This window comes from Rhinolophus sinicus, chromosome 12, assembly GCF_057876585.1.
Source record: "Rhinolophus sinicus isolate RSI-liver-muscle chromosome 12, RSI-T2T, whole genome shotgun sequence".
Lineage (NCBI taxonomy): Eukaryota > Metazoa > Chordata > Mammalia > Chiroptera > Rhinolophidae > Rhinolophus > Rhinolophus sinicus.
The window spans coordinates 4,569,476-4,590,320 of NC_142512.1; the positions used below are offsets into that span (position 1 = coordinate 4,569,476).

Here is a 20,845-nt window from a genome sequence, read left to right on the forward strand (position 1 = left end):
CTGGCAACCTTGGTGCTATCAGCACCTGTCTCTAACCAACTGAGCTAACTGGCCACCCCTAACTTTATTCTTTTCCAACATTCTTTTGGCTATTCTGGCTCTCTTAGGATCAGCTGATCCACTTCCGCAAAAGCAGCTGGGATTTTGTGTTGAATCTGTAGATAAGCTAGGGAGTATTGCCATTCTAACAATATTGTCTCCCAGTCCATGAACATGGGATGCTTTCCATTTATTTAACTCTTTAATTTCTTTAAGTTTTGTAGTTTTTAGTATACAAGTCTTACACTTAAAAAATTTCTTTCATGTTATTGAAAATGAAATTGCTTTAATTTCAGTTTGTTCATTACTAGTATATAGAAATATAATTGATTTTTGTGTATGAATCTTCTATCTTGCAAACTTACTAGTTTTAATAGATTTCTTTTTTGTGTGGATTCCTTAGGATTCCCCCATATAAGATTATCTGCAAATACAGACAGTTTGACTTCTTCCTTTTCGACACGGATGCCTTTGTTTCCTTGCCTAATTGTTCTGGTAAGACTCTCCAGTAGTGTCGAATAGATATGGTGAGAACAGACATCCTCATCTTGTTCCTGCGCTTGGGGGAGGGGAGGGACTTTCAGTCTTTCCCCCACTGAGTATGTTAGCTGTGGGTTTTAATGGGACTTTAGCGTGTTGAGGAAATTCCCTTCTATTCCTAGTTTGTTGAGTGTTTTTATTATGAAAAGGTGTTAGGTTTCTCATATGCAAACTGATTTTTAAAATTGCACTTACATAACTTTAAAAAGTGTGTTAAAGCTGTTAGAATGCCATATTAGACCAATGTCCAAAAACTGTGTGTACATTTGAATAATTGTTTTAAATGGTTGGAAAATTACTGGACACCCTTAAACTAGAACAGCACGCTGACAATAGTTCTTTATGTCTGCACTCAGCTCTGCTCTCGCTAAGTCTTATAAATTCCATTCAGTTGACTTGTAATAGGCAGCCTTTTGTTTATCTGAATAAAATTTGGAATCTTAGTCATTTTCACCTATTTCATTCTAAAGGTTGTTGCAATATTGAAAAATATCGTTTCTTAAATTTATTTAGTGGGTCACAACAAACATTTCAAAAAATGAAATAGATTGAGACATTAGAGAATATCCTAGTAAGGGAGCATTATTTTGTGAAATTTTGGGTTGTGGTTGGGGTTGTGTGTGTGTGTGTGTATCAGATGCATTCTTTTGAAAACAAAAAGTAAAACTTTATTGTACGTAAATCTATTAGTAAATGGGAAGGTATGGGAGTTACAGTTCCTTCCTCTCATTAGTATTTCTTAGTGTCCTTTGGGCCTCCTGAAAGTTTCTATAACTGAGTTTCTATAACCTTAGATTGTGGATGTGAAATATTTCTTACTATGTGTTGCGTGTAAACATGAGAAACCGAACTTTTATGGGAAATCTGATTTTAAAATGCTGACAACTAATCCAAAACTTTAAAAATGTTGTAAAAAAAAAGCAGATAATAAAAGTAAAAACCAAAACTCCATTATAAAGCTCTACTGACCGATTGATGACTTTTGACTTAAATGCATGTTTTGCATGTCTCTCCATTAAACAAAACTTCATTCACAGCATGCAAAGGGTGATGCAAAAATAGTTTATTATGGTATAGTTTATGTAAAGTTAGGTAATATTTACAAAATAGAAATGATCAGCTACATCCATGGGACTCTAGCATGTCACACAAAGGAATAAATATTTTGACAAATACTTCAGTTGTAGTGAACTGTTACTAGAAACTTTGTTTTTAAAAAAAGCCTCAAACGAAACCATAAAATTCTTGAATTGTCAGACAGAGCGAGCAGCTTCATTGACCAGGCTCTTCTCTTCAGGGAAGACCCTGGGGCCTGGCAGAAGGTGGCCCACCCCAGGGCCTCGCTTCGGGGCGCGGCCTCAGCGCTGACTCAGCACTGACTCCAGTGGAGCCTGGGAGGCGTGTGCTGAGTCACCGGGCTCCTCAGACCTCTGCTTTCTTCTGCATGTGACTTAGTCTGGTGAGCATTATCACTTAGCATTAGTACAGAAATTAAACACCAGTTAAAGTTATACAAGTTTGTTCTTTGAACACATATCACCTGACGGTTGAAATAATTAGCTGAGGCAGAAGTGATTGCTGTGAATTATTCCCCAACTTGTGACAACAAATTACCTGTATTTGTCACTTTTTATGTCAGCTCTCCCACCAGTTTGGCATAGTATTTTTATCTTTAGTACTGAGCTGGGACATTCACCGGTAGAAGAGAATTTTTTGAGAAAAATCACTAAGAATTGTAATTGTTGAGGAACCACTTAAGAAACTTTACATTTTATAAATATTACTTAGGAAAACCACATGAATTCTTGTCACTTAACTGGTTTGAATCCTAACGATAAATCAGTAGATATGTCGTTAATACTAAAGGTAAATTCCAAAATCCATTTTAATTGAAGTTTTGTGATATAAACATAATACAATAATTTAGTGTTCTCCATAATCTATTCCTAGCTTTCTATAAAAAAACTGAAATATGTAATACAACTAGTTGTAAAGGGGAGAAGAGCAAAGGGCGTGGGGAAACGTGAAGGCAGCAGGCGGGCTGTCCGGATCTGACCCCTTCACTGGGAGCTTCAAGTGCACCCTGGGAGGCCCCCAGGGCCGCAAGCGGAGCCCGACTGTCGTGCTTTACCCCTGAGACTTCAACGTCCTCCTGCAATGGACCATCCAATTCTGAAGTATTTTGTGACTAAATGTTACCTATTGGACAGACATATATGGTAACGTAACAGCCTTCCGAGTGTGACCCTCCGTGCTACTGCGCAACACAGCCTAAGAGCTGGGGAAAGCCACCCACTGGGCTGGACTCCGCATGTGCCTGCCCAGTACACAGACCCCCTGCCAGACTGTGTTAAACTGAGTCCCCCTCCAGGTCTCAGATTACTACGCAAAGGAGCTGGTCAACACGCAGCCACCCTGTTCCTCATTCTCTTCCTTTTCCTCCAGGACTTGAAGTGGCTCCACCAAGAACAAGAACTACAATTCTTTCAATGAAAGGCAAAATACAGGTGCAGGGTTGTCATTAGTTTAGACACTATACAGTCTTTAAAACCACTTTTCAATGACAAACGCTTTTAGAAAGTCATTAAAAACATTTCCTTACAGTGTTGGCTGGGGTTCAATCATACCCAAAGCTGTTCTTACCTTAAAAAGGGATGTGTGTATACAATCAAAAATAAAAAAGTCACAAAAACCCTATAGTAACTTCTGAGTAATATTTACACTGCTTGCTCTGAATATACCGGTTATTTTGAAGAAACACAGCTTTTAAACAGAGAAATGGGAAGCCACAGAGTGTGCTGTAACTTAAGTCGTCACACAGTCCTGTATGAACACCGAGAGGAAAGGGACCGAAGGTGGTTTAAAGAGCGTTTATTTGTGGCACACACGGGGGTGGTCTAGTGTGATTACCGACTCTGTGTCTTCTGTTGAAAAGACTTCAGAGAAGGTAGACCTCTGCCCTTTATAGAGAAATAATACTTGAAACTTACTGTTCTCAAAAGGGCAAATGAAGCTGGGTCTTTTCAGCAAAATTTGAGAGACATTGACAATATGCATTTCTATACTGGGTTTATGTCAAGTCTTCCTGTGAAAGAACCCAAAACAAGTTTTACTAACCCTCACTTTCAGCTGGTCCTTAAGTGTAAGAAGACACAAAACTGCAGGTAAGTACAACAGACCCCCGTCTCCTAAGAGCAGTGTGAGGGCTGACTGGCCCTGCCTACTGGGGAAGTGTCCCAGTGTCCTGCGACTGGTGTTGAAAACAGTGAAGGATTTGACCTTTGACCTTATCTCAGGCGAGTAAAAACACCTTTGCTAAGATCAGAAGTCTAATGTCTAAGCTGACTTTTTAGGGATTTGCTGGCATGGAAAAGCCGGATAGGACTTTGTGTACTGCTAAACTTCTAAGCATGACATTTGTAGAAAACCCACGGCAGTTCCTCAGATTCACTGATTGAGAAAGGGATGCTTTAGCTGAGCAGTCTAAGAATTCCTCGCTCCAGAATGACAAGGTAGAAGAGCCTACGATGAAAGATGGAAAACAAATGGTGTGCAAATACCTTAGTGTAAGAATCTTTAGAATAAGTAAGTTTCAGCAGCGTTCTTCCCAGCTCCTTCATAAAGGTCCACTGGAGGCTGCTGTCTCAGGGCATGAGAATTGTTTGCTACTCTCAACTGGGTGGAGAAAATGGTGGGCCAAGTTAAAATTTACTTAAAACAAATTCCTATTTAACATAAAACATTGCAGTAGCTCAATTGTCCAGGATTTGCAGCGTGTGAGATGTTTCAGATGACTGACGTTTCCACAGCAATGCAGCTTCCAATACGCCAACTTTTTCAATTCCTCCTAAGTGTAATACTATACACTTCTCTGTCCTTTTTAAAACTTTAAAAATACTTAAATTACCCCCTCCTTTTTGGTGATAAAGGGGTCACTGAATCCTGTATTTAGTTTTTGTTTTTTTTGAAACTGTGTCTATAGAGGAAAATGTTCAATTCCAAGCTTCCTCAGGACAACGATGAGCAAACTTTTATTTTCAGGAAAAATAAATGTTGATGGGTTGCATTCTTTTCACAAACTGCAAACAGCCTTGAACCCCTGGATAGTAACTGTCTTAGATGCATCGGTGAGTGAAGGCGAAGGACCTGACGTGTGGTCAGCAGACACTAGGGGTGGGTGGGAAAGCCCGCACGTCCGGCCGCAGGCCGCGGGGACCTGGGCCTAGGAGCCAGGGGGTCACACACGTGTCAGAAGAAACGTTCTCTGAGGAGAGACACTGCCTGCCAGCTCATCAGTGTAGGGAACATACCTGGGGGTGCCTGTAGTATCTTACAGCCTGTCATTTCATAGCTGGAGAAAAGGGGGCACAGGGCCAAGGCTCAGCCTCCAGGTGCCGCAGGGGGAGGGAAGAAGGCATTGTACCATTTCACCCCCAGGATGAGCTGAAAACCATTGACTTGCTAAAGGGACCACCAGGCAGCTGTGATCAAGCACTGGGTTCCATCCTCAGGCCAGAAGGCAGTGCTCCATCTACCTCTGGAGAAATAATGGCATAAATACATTCTACAAAAACATTTCTTAGGCCACCACTTTCGTTTCCTGGCCTTACTTGTCAGAATTCCTTTCATGCAGCCTCTGACAGTCACAACTGTGTGTTTTAAAAACTGCAATTCCCTCTTCCTGGGTCTGGGCTGTGCAAGGCCCGCAATGCCTAACTGTTGGGTCTGAGCAAGTGACTCCATCTGGACACGGCGGCACAGCAGGTCCCACTTAACTAGCCAGGGCCTGGGGCCTTCTGTGGCCTCTACCTCTCTGGGGGGGTGGGGGAGACTTGGAGGGAGGGGCCTCTGGTCTCATCTCCTGACAAACCCACTCATTCCGTCCATCGAGGATGGCTATCACTTCCTCCCACAAATTCATTCATTTTGACACCTTACTGCACAGCTTCCATTTCTAGTGGCGGAGTGCTGTCTGCCACCTTGCCCCCATGCCAAGGAGGACACTGGCCTTCATATCTGCTCAGGGGCTGGCCACATGCATGACAGACCTCGGACAGCAGCAAGTGGCTACGTGTGGCGTGTGCGCTGCCCTGCACGCCGCTGTCACCAACGCGGATGTTCACAAAAACTGACAAAGTCCAACTGTTTAGTTTTCCCATGAACGTCTGCCACAGCTTTCTGCAGGTGCTAGCAGATTACAAATGATCAATAAACAGTTACAGGAAAAGAATTACAACTGTGAAGAGTCGGTCCACGTTAACATTTCCCTTCCTGGGAAGTAGGGAGCCCCAGCACCTGGGCGCAGTGTCCCCCCCCACACACACACACACAGCCCCAGCCCCGAGGACCTGCCTGCACCAGTGCGAAAACCTACTCAACCTCCACATCGTTGCTTCTTCAGTAGGAAGCCGGTTGTGCTCCTCCCTGGGACGTGGGGCCTGCAGGGCGACACAGGGGACACTGTACCCCTGGGCCTGCAGTGCCAGGTGAGATTAGAAGATCTTTGCTCCGTTCTGCCCACTCGCTCCCGCTGGAGGGCGGGACTCAGCAGCAGGCAGCTCAGACCTGGTTCGGAGCCTGACAGTTGTCACTGCAGGACGCCACTCAGCAAGGCCGCGGGAGGCTGTATTCCCGGGAACCTCAAGACTGAACCAGCCCCAGGACAGCAAGTCCCGCTGTTTCTGGGGTGATGAGGAGGGGCCTTTACAAAGGCTGCGGTGACAGGTCTTCCCCAGTCTCTGCCTTCGACCCCAAATGCTGCACTCCACACACCTGTTCCCCAGGATTCCTGAGACCTCACCTCCAGGGACAAGAGAATAAAATGAATGCTCTTTTGACCCACTCAACAGCACTGTGGATTTCAAACCTTTAGTTTTAAGGCAGATGGAGCCTGTCTCCATGCTCGACCCCGGTGCAAGTCTCTGGGATGGCTGGGGGCACAGGGCTGCCTGAGGCAAGTGCCCAGACATTGCAGAGACCGGGCATGCTGAGTGCCATGGCACTCTGCCCCAGAGGACATGCGTGCTGCGTGCGACAGTGTTCTGGCGGCACGGGCCTCCGGCTCCCGAGCTTCTGTACGCTCCCATTCCGAGCACAACACAAAAAGGTGATGGGTACTTTATGAAAATGCGGCCAATCTATGTGGCGGGGGGTGTCCGGTAAGCAGATTGTTACAATCAGCTACTATTCTCTTGCTTTTAAAAACACGGTATAGTAGACAGGGAGCGCCAGGAGTGGGAAGGACTCTTACAGCTTGTGAACAGGGAAGGCTCACGCCAGAGGACAGCCACGTTCATTCCAGTGAGAAGACAGCCCCCAGGTGTGTGTCTTACATTAAACACAGCCCCGGGGGCGGGGGGGGGGGGCTTCTGTCTGCCTTTCCCAGGACTCTTCCCAGATGACGTGTTCACTAACTTAATCTAGGAACCCAGCAAGATTTCTACGTTTTCATCCCCATGTATCCGGGTATCCAGAGACAATCAAACGAACTCAAGCATTAACAGAGGGACAGCGTGCTCTTGGCAATAAAGCCAATGGATCAACAGACTCAGGGAGACCAGAACGAGCTCCACACATTCCACTCTCATGCCTCCACCTGCTCCGAGGCGGCAGAGCCGGTTCCCACTGGCTAGGGTTTGGTTATACTTGATCAATAGTTTTCATGAGCCGTAACAGAAACTCCAACTCAAGACATTCTTAAGAAGAGCTATAGAGTGTTTGGTGGCAGTTAAAAAAGTCTTAAACTATTAGAAAAGCCAAATTTTAGTACAGGTTTACTTTAGGTTCTCTAAACGCTGCAAGAGAACTCTCCGTATCTCAGATTAATTAAATGAGGAGAAAGAACACAAAGTAACAGGCAGTTCTCATCTGACTCCGACATCCTCTGTCCTTTCCTCTCGACTTAACACAGGGGCTTCTCTTAACCTTTTCAAAAGCAACAGGTTTCTTTTCAGAGGGATCACAGAAATGAACCTCTTCCGCCTGCGGGATTCCCTGAGGGGATTCATCATCTGCAGTTACAGTCTGAAACCCCAGGCCACAGGTCAACAAGCCAAGTAGTTATGAAACAACCGGGGTGACTGGTGGCCAAGAAAGGAGCGAGCGTAGGAAGGAATGAGAGGGGCCGGGGCTTTTGTGCAAGATTTAATAAAAAACAAACAAAAATAGGAATGGCTGCTTTCAACATTCTCCAGGCTGTGAAGTTTGCCATGATGACCTGGGCTGTGGTTCCCAGATGGATCCGTGGAACAAATACAACACACTGGCCTGCTCCCAAGCCCAGAGGTGGTGAGTCAAGGTCAGAAGCCACGCCCCTCGCCCTGCTCCCCCAGCTCCTGCCACAGGCTTGTGAGCTGTCAGTGCAGGGATCAGGCAGAAGCACATCCCCATGGCTTGTCCTCTCCAAGTGACCCAGTGCGCAGGGCTCGGCCCGGCCCGATCCCACGGAGCACCGGCGAGACGGAGCTAGCTTATCGACAGGCGGCCGGGCGGGCGTAATACTGACAGTGAGTGAGACAGTGAGCGAGCGAGTGCCGCGGTGGCGGCCGGAAGGGATTCCTGCGGGCGCAGCGGGCCCCCCAGCCCCCACTGCTTGGCTTATTTTAGAATACCACGGAAAAGAAAGCCTGGATAAAGACAACAGGAGGTCGGAATCAACATAGCAGGGAATGGTGTGAACAACCCATAAACCAGTCTCTCATGCATCCATACCCACAGTTAATGACAATAATGACAACAATAATAATAAAAAATGAAGATACAGACGAAAAGCAGTGTTGGGCTGTGCTGCGCAAGCTGGGAGGGTGTGTGTTCACGCTGAATGGGACACAGCTAGTCTTTCTTCAAGTCCCTGGATTCAAAGAGCTTCAAGCGTTCTTGCACTGTCAGGCCTTCCTTCAGACTCTGGGAGGAGAGGAGACAGACAGACAGACAGACAAACGGTTAAAGACCAGGCCTAATGCGGGGTGCAGTTTGCAGTCAGAGGCAGAGAGGTGGGGGGAGGCTCCTCAGAGATTAGTGGGGCATGCTAAGGAGAGAGCCGTCTCCTGGGAAATGGGGTTATCTGGATGAAAACGGAAACAAATCAGAGAAACAAGACCATGTGTGCAAGAAGGTGAATTCCGAGCTTAGGGCTCTTTAGACAAGCAGCGATCAGACCGATTCAGCCAGGAAAAGAAGACTGTGCCAAGAACTCGAAAACCGCCCATCTACATCTTCTCCCGAGTGGGGACCTGCCCACGTGGGGTTCGCTTGCAACTATTACCAAGGCCTCACGCGGGACCAGCCTCCCTGCTCCCCGGATGTGCCTGGCGGCATCTGCTGCCCTCAGACCCGTTCTCGGCCTTCCCTGACGAGAAACCCTGTTGGGTTTACTGTTACGGGGACTCGGGAACATGTCAACATATCTACTCCAATTTCCAGAATGTAAAACTGATACTCTGTTCTTGTGGGACCCTGGGCAAGTTTCAATCTGTGTGTCTCGAGATGAATGACACTTTACTAACCGGGGGACAGTGTTTCCCCTTCATCTTAGAGGCTCCCCCTAAAGACTGAATTTCTGGATGAGAAGAGGAACATCCATCACTTAGAGGACGACCGGGGTGGGTGGGAGTCCAGCTCCGGCAGGGACAGGCCTGGCTCCTGAGTCACTGTCTCATGTCCATGGTTTAAGTCTTAACATCAGACTCAGAGCTGCCAGTGTCCCCAGCTTGCACGTGCTAGAGCTGATAAAGGCACAAGCGTCACTAAGACACGCACAACTCAAGGCTGGCCCCAGGGCACAGACCTGGTGGTTATGTCCATTTCAGCCCCAAATCGGAGCAGCTGGTCCTGGGGCCGCGAGAGCCCAGCCTGACGCTTCAGAGCGGGAGTTTGTGGGCCTGTGGCCCCAGCTGCCTCCAAGGTGTGAGGGAAGTGGGGTGGGCCCTGCTGTTCCCCCAGCTTCACCCATAACAGCTCACTTGCTTTTGGTACCATAGGTCTGTGTGTGTGTAAATGAATAGAACTTTTTTTTTTTTTTTTAAATAATGGGTTCTTCTGCTAACCTTTCTGAAACTCACTCCAGGTGGACCTCCACGTAAGCATGTGGTTGGGTCACTTCTGAAGCTTGTCACTGAGTAGGTCGGACGATGGGGGCCCGTCCACACCCCACTCCAAACCGCACTGTCCCTTACTGCACACAATGACCTCAAATACTCTTGGGTCTCTCTTCCCACGTGCTTCCGGTCAGGAGCTGCCGTGTCAGCCTGACACAGGTGCTGGGCCCGTGTGGCCACGCTGCAAAAGGGCCCGGCCCACAGGCAGGCCCCGCCCCACACCCCATGGCTGTCCTAGCTGGGGACTTTCCCGAGACACAGCAGTGAGTGCCACTCCTGAGAGCCGAGGGACGGCGAGTGTCCTGCCTCTGGGTGTGCACCTGCTATGCGCTGGCAGACACCTCGAGGGACAATCCCTGTTGTGCTCAGGGACAGGCAGCCAGGGAGCAGGGCGACGAGGGGCAGCCCACCCAAGGCTACAGCAGGCCCACGCACTGCCGCCCACTCCAGCAGGAAACAGCTCCACCCGTGTGCAGCCAGTGAAGGGCCTTCCGTGCAGCCGCTCCCTTGGGGCTCATTCCTCCCACGGCCAGTCTGCACCAGGCACCTCGGGGACCCCACACTCACTACCAGACGGGCGCCTCCAGGAGGACTCTGGGGGAACGTTCTCTGGTCGCAACCCCAGAAAAGCCGCCCTGTTCTTAAGCAACAAACTTGCTTTGACTTGGTGGAGCTGAGACTTTCTATCCTTTTGAGTGAGGGATGATGCAGAAACAACAGAAATGAAATAGAAACCTCTACATATCAGATCTCATGTGAAAAGCATCAATGTCAGGTTCAGTTTCTAAACAATGTCACTCCCCTTCTTCTCGTGGGGGTGGGGCTGTCACCACACGCAGTGAGGGAGAGCGCAGCACCCCCTGGAGCGGGGGGGGGGGGGTACTCGCTGAGAGGCTTCCCGGGCCCGGCCAAGCTGGCATCACAGCAGCTCCCTGAGGACACCTGCGAGGTCTCGCTCTTCCTACCGGGCAGTGCCCCGCACACCAAGGCCTTTCTTCCTCTACAGGAAACATGGCTGTGCCTGACACCTTTCTCTCTACTTTGACTCCCGCAGACAAAACCTCTTGTGACGTGTTCCTCCCGAGCTACGCCCATAGGCAGGCGCCCTGAACACCCTGGCTCGGCCCTGCCTGGCCTGTGAACTGGGCGGGGCTTCTGCAGCAATGGGAGACTACTTGTCAGGGCCACGGGGTGTCTGTCTCACCCGCGTCTTGACAGAGGGCAAGAGGGGTCCCCCAGAGCACATGGAGCGCACAGAGCATCCGACATGCACGCTGACTGGGCCTGTGTGCACCTGAGATCAGGGCTCAGCTGTGGTAAGAGGTTATAGTGCCAGGTACCTCCCCAGAACAGGTTAATGAAAGTTTACTTGGATTTGCGTATGTGCTTCCGGAGCAGCATGAATTAAATCAAGTCAAAATGAAACAAGGAGCTGCTATGGGGGTGTGAGAAGTGCATGCAGGTAGCACCCCGTCGAGGGCGGCAGGTGGCTGGGTGGTGAGAGGTGTTTACCTACATGACAGGGGACCTGGAAGCGGGCTGGTTTCAGTTATCCCATGAGACCTGCTCAATTACAGACTGTCAGAGGAAAGAGCAAAAAATAAGACACACACACAATAAATCCTGAACGTAGCATCTGTCACTCCCCGCCCTGCCCGCCCTCCCCACGGAGTGGCGCGCAGGGGGCAGGGCACGTATGCTGGGGTCTGCAGGGAGCTTCCTCTCTCGAAGGCAGCCGGCTTCAGTACCACACTAAGGACGTGCAAGGAACAACAGACCGAGCGGGGCTGGGCCAGAAGGCGAGTGGGGTGCAATTCCCTGCAAACCCTGCTTTTCGTGGGCCTGGCCCTTCAATTGCCACTGTCAGGAGGTGGTTCCACTGTTGCATGGAGGTGACACGAAGCTCGAAGCCACCAGAACTGGCCCAGGAGGGTTAAGTGTGTGGGGCCAAGCTCATTCTGGGACCCTGGAGACCTGCCACCGCTGCCTGTACTGGGCCTTCACCCCTGCCCCTCTCCCCAATGTCTGGGAGCCCCACATACCTGGGGCCAGACCCCAGGCTCACCTTGGACCTGATGTTTCTGAGTTGCCGGCTGACACAGGATCTGTCTTTCTTCAAGAAGTCAGGATTGCTTTTAGATTTCATTATATCTGAAGGAACAAACAGACCCATTACTTTGTTTCTAAAACGCTCTGGAACTAGAGTGAATGTTTCAAAATTTCCCAAGCTGATTGTCCTCACCACACACTTAGGACATTTTCTTAAACAACATAAAGGGAACGCAAAGCCAATAACCATGAAACATACTAGGCCTTTTCTGGAGCGGCCCAAAGCACAGAACTGGAGGATGTCTGCGTGGGGGGCACTTGGCCAGGTCTCCGGTCGGGGCCTGACCGCAGCAAAGCCGTGCTCTCTCTGGGGTGGGAGGGGCCTGGACAGCCCCCCCTGGGGCTGCACCTCATCTGCTGAGCAGCCCATCCTACCCCCGTCCTTCCTGAGAACCCAGGGCTATGATAAAACGAGGGAAGACCAAGTCCTACTCCTCACCCGTGGGGACAGCCACCACCAATGGCCTGGCGTACAGTCCTTCCCACTCAAACAAATACACGCCGGGCCACACTGTGTGTACGGTGGGTGGCGTTGTTCAAACTTAATATATTTATTGAGCTCTGTTCATGTCAAAACAAAAATATCTACCTGATGTCATAGTTTCAACAACCCTCCGTTTGATGCAAATAAATTGTTTAGGTGCAATCAGTCTTTGCTTCTAAGTGCTAAGTTCTTTGTTTGCACATTTCTATGCACCTGTTTTTTTCAGAAGTTAAACTGGTAGGTCACAGGATGTACGCATCCCCCCCAATTGTAAGCCTTCCTCTCTGGCTGTCTCCTGGCTCCCCTCACTGCTTCACCCACCCAGAGTTAGTCTATAGTTGCATTTTAAATTTTGCTCCATACTGCCTCATTGCCTTCCAGAAAGACCCTTATCCTCTGAACAGCAATGCAAATGATTTTCTGTCCACCTATCCGTCAATACTGCCGTACCACTAATCCTGGGCTAGCGGACAGAAAAAAGTTGCATTTTTTGGGTATCAGCGAGCTAGCACATCGCTTCCTCCCTGGCCCCTTCCCCCACGGCCTCCTGTAGATTTTATGGTGAAACTCCAGGACCAAGCAACTAGTGGGAGCCACTTTTACCAAACTATTGAGTCTTAAGGAAAACAGAAAAATGCAACCTGCCACTAATATGAAACCAGACGCCGATGGTGTGGTTTTCCCTCAAAGCAATCAGCACCGGGCCGCCACCAGCCACTCTAGGGACCTGCGAGCCCCGACCAGTGCCCCTCTCGCTGTTCTCTGTGAGGAAACAGGAGTCTAAAGACAGACAGGGATTCCACTGCTTTGAATGAAGCCCCTGTAACGCCTGCCCAATCCCCACGAGCTCACCATATCCTGACACGGGGGTGTTCTCAGGGGACTTTTCACCCAGGGCTTCCGTGGCTGCTTTCAGCTGCTCTTTCAATCTGCTGATGTCACAGTCGGCCTTTGCTCTCACAATGCTGAGCTCCGTGTAGATGTCTTTGTACTTGTCACTAGCATACTTCTTGTCCTTGGGGGTGGAAGGACAGAACAAACAGTGGTTACAGCCAGGCGAGGCGCTCTGTCTTCTGGGGAGTGACCGGGGAGTGCCACCCACAGTGGAAGAGGCAGGTTGACCCTGGACTTGCAAAGGCAGGAAGGAGACACAGTTCTGCAGTTGTGGCGACACGTGTCCCTCGCATCCCCGTCCGCCCTATGGGACGTGCCCTTACCCGCAAAGCCGTCTGCAGCTCATCCTTGAGAGAGCTGATCTCCTGTTTCAGGTACTGTATTTCTGATTCCTTGACTCGTAATAAGACCTAGAACGAGAGAGCAATTAGGTAGGGATCGACATTCAGGAGCAAAGGGACTTCCAGAGTCTTGAAAGCAAGGACTGCGAGCCGAGCAGAGAGCTGCCCCGCACACGGGCGTGCAGGCTGCTCCCTCCCCTCCTCCCCGACACACAGACTGTAAGCACCGCTGGCTGCAGCCCCGCACGCCTCAGTGCCCTCCTCCTCGGCTGGGGCCCTGGCAAGCTGCGGCTGTGCCCGCGGAGGTGCCCACAGAGCTGACCTCTGAGGCTTTGAAACTCACTCTGCCTCTCCCACATCTTTTACCAGGAGAGAGTTTCGTGACGAAATTTTAATTGAATGGGAAGAAATCTAAGTGCTTTCATAAAAGGGCATCTTATACATAAAAGTCAATCATTTGGACTTAAGATGAACCTCCCTGATCCGAGTAAGATCAGGGAGTTATAGGATCTCCAGCAGCCTCAGTGTCCAAACAGTTATGAAATGTTTCATTGTCGGTGGTGTTTGTGGTGGCAGATGCAGGGAAGGAGGGGAGGCGAGTGAAGGTGGGGGTAAAGGTTCCTGCAGCCTCTCACGGGATCTCCACTTCTGCCGTGGGCTCTAGGTTTGCCTGGCAGCTAACCGTTCTCTTTTGCTGTCCTGGGGTGAATTGGGTCTTTCCATGTTCTTTCCCTCTTGCTATCTCCAGATCTCATCCCTGTAATGACTCTGCAAGCTGGGGACCACCCTTGGTCCCCACTTGGGGCTTGTGCGGTGCAGAGGGGGCCTGGCTCCGAGCAGTACCTCCAACTCATAGGCATCCTTGCCCTGCGTGAGAGGTGAGCCCGCAGCCTCTCCACTGGCGTCCCCAGTCAGCAGTGTTCGTAACCGTGCGATCTCCGCAGCCAGGCGGTTGTTCAGCTCCTGGGGGACAGAACGACAGAACGGAGACGCTCAACAGAACTGCTCGGGGGCGGCAATTGTACAGCGCAAGCAGGAGAGGCTGTTTCTCACAGCACCAGGCAGACGCGGGTGGGCACACGGGTCCACGGCCTGCTCTGCGCACCGTCGTGCTTGAGGTTTAGCGTGTGCAGGTGTCACCGCCTGCTGTTTACACCCCTGGCCAAAGCCATTTATGTGGGCTAAGTGTCTGTAGAATTGTGTGTGCAGGATTACATAATCCTTCTTACATTTCTGTCACCATAACTAATGTTAAGCTGTCCCATGGTCTTCCCACTTGAGTCCCTACAGAACTAGGCCCTCTTGCCACCCTCCCCGCATACTTTCTATACCTTCTTTCCAACTGACAGATGGTCATCTTAGGCCACCGCAGTGACAAGTGGAACCCGTCCTGCCGGAGCACCCTCCACGGGGTGGCTGTGGGCCCACGGAGCCTCGGGCCTGAACCAGGCCCCCATCTGTCTGCTCAGGGAGGACGAGCAGGTGGTCACAAGGACGGTGGACCAATCTGGTACCACAGAGATGCTTTCATCAAACTAAACTTAACTTTGAGCCTGCCCACTAGCCAGGATTTTAAATGCACTCCAGTTTTCTGAGGAGCAGGCAAATTCTGAGAATTCTCTGACAAAAATAAATGTAAGCAGTGCCTGTTCCTGACTGGGAGACGGTTGCACATGGTGCTAGCCTTGGTGATGGGGGTTGGAATGGGTGCGATGACCCTCCCAGGCCTTGCCCAGCAACGACGGAGTAAAAAATCAGAGATATCCAGGAGAAGAAACCGAGACATTCAGAATCTCCAAAAGAGCTGGAGCCACAGTAACTCCATGTATGATCAGTTGGTTTCTGCAGCCTGGTGGCCACAGCCCCACCATCTGCTGTGAGTTTCTGTCAACACATTGGAAGATGTCACATATTGGGGAGGTGCCTGCAGATCAGGGGGCCCCTCCGTGGCCCAGGGATTTTCGGGGCCTCCTTGAGGGTGAGGCCTGCTTCCCACTCCAGCACGGGCTCACCTGATTGTGGGCGTTGAGCTCCTGGTTCTCGCGCTGGCACTGCCGCAGGGCCTGCCGCTCGGCCTCCAGTGCCTGGGCCAGGTGGGCGTTTTCCAGGCACTTCTGGGAGTACTGCTCCGACAGGACCTCCAGCTCCCGCTGCACTGACTGCAGCTCCTCCCTGGGGAGAGGGCACCACTCAGTGCTACCCCCCCACAGGCCAGGCAGCCAAAGGATTGTGGATCCCCACTGAGACTCGGGGGAGGATGAGACAGCAGAAAGAACTGAGGGACAGAAAGCAGGCCCACGCATTCTATTGTCTGTGTGCACACAGCTGAATAAGGGAAAACTGAAAAACACACTTCAGGTTTATAGAAACCCACCCTGTGTCCTTCCTAGTCCTCTCTGTAGTAGCTTAATAGTGCCACAGGCAAAACTTCTCTCATGACCTGAGGAGAACATTCACTCACTGGTACCAAAACACATGTCCTGTTTCTGAGAGAAATCAGACTTGCAATTTATTTTCAGCACTAACTTTTGAGGTGATCTGTTTCGTGACTCAGTGCCAGGCTCTATTCACACAGAAAATCAGAGCCCTGGCCCCCCTGAGAAGGGCTGTTTCTCCCACCGGTGAAGCCAAGAACCAGGGGTCTCAGGGCGAGCCGACCAGGCCTGGGCCCTGTCACCCCTGCAGGTGAGAGGAGTGTGACTGCACAGGACGCCGCCAGCCTGGCCCCGGCCCTGACTATACTGAATGGGAGCCCTGGAAGAGGCAGGGACCCCAATTCTTTTATGGTGCAAAGACCCCAGTAAAGGCTAGCTCTGCATGGCTCTCCCAGCGGCCAGTTCAAGGGCTCCCAGTGGCGTAGCTGTGCTGAGGAAAAAGTGAGTAGCTGAGCTGCTATCTGCCTTTCAGTCTCTGGCCTATGCAAACAGAACCAGCGTACATGCTTGTTGAAAACGTAGGGACTGTGGCCGCCTCGGCCACGCACAGCCATGAAGCATCAGGCGTCAGGCTCTGGACCAGATTCCCTCCGCCTGCGCTACTGCGGCCGCAGCAGCTGGAGAACCAATTCCAGAAATGGCTGGAGATCTGTCCTGAAGAATGGTTAGTAGTTATGCAATTTCCTTTGCTGCGTCTTCTCTAGATTTTAGTGATTAGTTTGTGGGTGTGTCAGTAACAGGAAGCCCACTTGGGCCACGAGAGCTGGCGGCTACTGACCCTCGGACGGCACTCAGCCCCTCAGGGAAGAAAGCTCTGAGCGGCTCAGTGCCGTGAGCCCCCAGCACTGCCACCCTGGGACCCGCATCGCTGTGGCTCCGACAAAGGCCCGTGCCCCACGCGAGGCCAGAGGCTGACTCACAGGTACTGCCGCCGCAGGGCCTCGATGTCCGAGTTCACGCTGCTGATCTGCGACCGCTGGCTCTTCTCCAGCTCACGTTCCATCTCCTCTCGGTGGGCATTCTTCATGGCTTCGATGGCTGCAGGCAAGGACATGGCCATCAGCACCGAGGAGCTGGGGGGCCAGACGGACAGCAGGAAGCGACGGCTCCCCACTGTCCACGCTCAGGCTGGCCTCTCCCAAGCCCACTCTCCGAGGTAGACGTAGGCCAGGAGAATTCCCAGCAAACTCTCCCCACAAACGGATGCAGTGCATTTGTTCTTTTGACGTTTGATGAAAATCAAACTGATTAAATAAATGTCAATGTTAAATTCAAGCATGAATTTGTAAAACAAAAAAGCTTTCAGCTTGGTATGTTTCCTTCCTGGGGACTCAGGGAATAAGCCACGTAAAGAATGATTACATACAGAAGGGCAACACCAAACCAAAGGTGCTGGGCTTCCTCGGGGAAGAGTATCGACTCTGTGACTTTTTTCAGAACCTTTGTGCTCTCACGTTATGGGGCACTTCTGGCAGGTCTTCTGCGGACAGGGCTCTGTCAGAGGGAAATGCCACCGATGGGACGGCGGGGCTGGAGAGCCTCTCAAACGAAGCTGGGTGGATTGCTGGTTGCAGAGAGGGCTCCTAAAACCAGCCTTTTCAATTCCCAGAGAGCTGTCACAGAAGAATTCCCTCGGAGAATGCTGCTTAAATCTCAGCCGAGAGGCTAGTCATTACTCTGGGCCGCACATGCAGCACAGGAAAAGTCTGCCACCTGCCCTGCCCTTTGGGTGAAGCAGCCACCATGCAGCGCCCACCTGAGATGGTGGCCGCGGTCTCCTCTGCCAGGAGACGGTCCTTCTCTTCCCGCAGCTTCTCCAGTTCCCGCTGGTGCTGCCTCTGCAGGTCTTCGATCTTCTTCTGGTGCGTTTCCTCCATTGCCGCAAACCCTCGCTCACATGTCGCCTGCGAGACGCAAAAGGGGCTTGATTAGCTTCCTTGCCTCTAAGTGGGGCGTCCTGTTTAACTAACAGCCAGCAGTCCTGCCTGCTCCAGGCTCAATGGTAAAGAACGCACTCTCTGAAGGTGAGCGGAGCCAGTGGGGCGCCTGACACTGTCTGCAGACTGTCGCTGATGCTACTGGACATTTTATGCCAGCAGGGAAATTAGAAAAGGGTGTTTCCACCTATAAATTCTGTCTATTTCTGTAACTGCTCTGAATCCCGTGGAGTTGCTATTGCGGGTGGGAAGCGGTTGCAGGGGAATTTGAAACAGCCAGTCCTGGACCTTGCTAGAACTGCTGCCAGGTAGGACAGGAGGGCGAGAGCAGCGAGGGAAGGTGCAGAGGCTGGCTGTGGCGGCTGAGTGCTCTAGCTTGCGGCACGTCTCAAACCAGGCATTTTACAACCATTCACGAGTCTGTCAGCTGTAGGGAACCCAGGGGCCCGGCCCTGCCACTAACCAGATGGCCACCCTCACCTGTCATTGAACACTCGACTACATGAGCTCTTCCCTGCCAGCTTGCATCTTCCTTCTTCTTTGGAAGGACTACAAAGAGGGGCGCTAATTAACTGACTTTACTACGTGGACCGAGACACAGAACTGCTCCCCAGACTCGTCTATGCCTTGTCACAACCTGGGCTGCTTTATCACAGGACGTAAGTGCAATGGAAGGACAGGCACGTCCTAAGAATGGACCAAACCACCCCCCACAGCTACACTAGGAAACCTGGGCCTGGCTTATCAGAGCTGCTCTTATCAACAGGGCAGGAAAGTGTGCCACACAGACGCAAGGGGTGGTATGCGCTGCTGCTTTGTGCAGACACAGACTTTCTCTCTAAATGTCTTGCAAGATCTGTTTCTGAACAGGGATCAGACCTTTCAGCAATATTAAAGAACTGGAGAATGTGGCTGTTACATTCCAAATCTAAGTGTAGCTGGGCTCCCCGCTCCCAACCCTGAACTATCAGGTCAGTCGTCTTGCACATGGATTCAGGAAAGAATACCAAGAAACCAACGACCATTTTGGGTGTCTCTGAGCCCCCACAGTAATTGCGAGGCCTTCCTGAGGTCTTCCATTTAGTCTTTCAAAACTCATGGTCAGTGTGGACTTCACAGCAACACATTTGCTGCACTGGGCAAATGGCCTTAACTGTTGTCCACCATGAACTAGGCATTCCTCCCCGCCAAAGCCCGTCTGGAAGCTGGTGCTCTCCTTTCACCGCCCTCACTCCCCAGGCCGGCTGGAGAAATGCTAGTGCTGTGGGCTGCCGGCCACTGGCCCGCTCTGACCCCCCGTCTTCCCTCCCACGAGCTATTCACACATGGCTCCTGGGTTCACACATAGCTAGTAGATCTTGTAAGTATCAGCTTGATTGGAGTGCTTTAGAATATTTAAAGAATCAAAAATCTTCCTACAGAAACTCGGAGATATCTTTAACGACTGGTTGCTTCCTTAAAGAACATGTGTGTTAGAAAATAACTTGTAAACAGGTTTTAATTTTTAAGCCAATAATCCTTGGGATCAATACAAGTTCCTCACTGGCTACTGTGTAGAGTCATGAGGAAATGCGCCAGCCTATGGCTGTGGTAAAGGGGCCCACACCCGTCTCCCTGACCCGGGCAAAAATCGACACAAAGTAAGAGGATTCGCTAGGCCCCTCACCAGTGCTGCTGGGTTGTAATTTCTGTGTGTCTCAAGGGGGTCAATGAGAACACCACGGACCTGTATCGCCGCTGGGGGACACTGGGCCCCAGCACCACCACAAGGCGTTTTCTCCTTTCTGATGTCTTGCACACGGGTGGTGCGATGTCACCACTTTGGCCAGAGCCTTATCTGTGCCCCGCTGACTGACACGGGGGCTGAAGTCGCCTCGCCGTGCAGGTTCTGATGGAGCAGACGGAGCAGCTCACTGTGGTGGGCAGGGGGTACCCAGGCCCAGTGAGCGAGGGGAGTGTGTGCACCCACACACCTGCCGCAGACCTGCAGGGTGGCAAGGCGGGCACAGGGAGACAGTGTTTGCACACCTGGCCATCTGAACGCTGCGCTCACGTGCACTGACCGTCACCGGGGGCACAATCTCAGCACTTTTGGAAAATGGCCCTTGAAGCTCTCTCACAATTCGTAATGGTTTCCTAAAGGTTTTGACTGACTTGGGACTAGAAGAGAGAAGGCCTGTCGACCTGAGTGCTTGTCTTTGGCCCGCGGGCTGTCACCATACAGAGGGAAATAGTATGCTAACAGAGCACATTTCTCTCTTCTTCTAGAGCTAGAGGGACAAGCTGCTAGGAAACAAGACCGGGCATCCTGCCGCACGGCAGCATTAGCGCCACATCTGGCAGCGGCAGCAGCTGCAGCAGAGCAGCCACTGCAGCCTGGGAGTCAGCTCAGTGCTGCACCAGGGAGGCGTCCGCTCAGCAGAGGCCCGACTGGGGGCTGAGGGCTTGTGAAGCGCCGGGGCGTTTACGGGGTGTAGCGCCAAGGCATAGGGAGCAGCTCAGGGGAAATTCTGGGTGGCCCTGTGCGCACACAGTCGTCTGGTTACGGAGGGGTTGGACGAGCAGCTGGACTGCTTCACGCAGCCCAGTGCCCGTGGGCCTGGGCCCGGGGCCTGAGTATTCTGCCTAATGAAGCGGAGTGTGAAACGGGGTGGGGTGTGGGGCACAGTGACAGGAAAAGGTCCTGAGAAGGAGCACCAGCAGCTGAAAGCTGTGCTCAGCAGAAAAGCCCTTCCTCCTGGTACAGAACGCCCGTGAAACGCCAGTTCCCCAGAGTTGGGACAAGAGTGACTCCCGACACTGCCTGCAAATATTCTTTTGGGTACCCCAAGTCTGCTCTCTTAGGACAGCTAGGAGATGGCCCAGCTGACGGGCTGCCTCTGGCCTGTCTCTCCTGGGCACGTCTCACGTTTGGGTCTGCACCAGCCTGGAGGTGGGCTCGGGGGTGGGGGTGGGGGCGGGAGGAAGGGTG

The 20,845-nt window shown here is 51.4% G+C and overlaps 1 protein-coding gene across 9 annotated transcripts in view; it reads right to left on the minus strand.

Annotated features, from left to right (window-relative positions):
• Window positions 1–1,625: 1,625 nt before the first annotated feature.
• MPRIP (myosin phosphatase Rho interacting protein) overlaps window positions 1,626–20,845 on the minus strand; it is a 133,707-nt gene continuing 114,487 nt past the window's right edge. For 7 of the 9 annotated variants that reach the window (XM_088801876.1, XM_088801882.1, XM_074320833.2 and 4 more), the window contains 8 exons: window positions 17,694–17,841; window positions 16,858–16,975; window positions 15,515–15,674; window positions 14,346–14,465; window positions 13,485–13,571; window positions 13,120–13,282; window positions 11,740–11,825; window positions 1,626–8,481 (listed from right to left, as the gene is read on the minus strand). In XM_088801876.1, coding sequence (XP_088658002.1) covers window positions 8,410–8,481; window positions 11,740–11,825; window positions 13,120–13,282; window positions 13,485–13,571; window positions 14,346–14,465; window positions 15,515–15,674; window positions 16,858–16,975; window positions 17,694–17,841 — 954 coding nt within the window. In that variant the 3' untranslated portion in view covers window positions 1,626–8,409. Of the gene's footprint in view, window positions 8,482–11,186; window positions 11,253–11,739; window positions 11,826–13,119; window positions 13,283–13,484; window positions 13,572–14,345; window positions 14,466–15,514; window positions 15,675–16,857; window positions 16,976–17,693; window positions 17,842–20,845 lie in introns of all 9 variants that reach the window. The other 2 variants (XM_088801877.1, XM_088801878.1) reach the window with 2 other exon arrangements.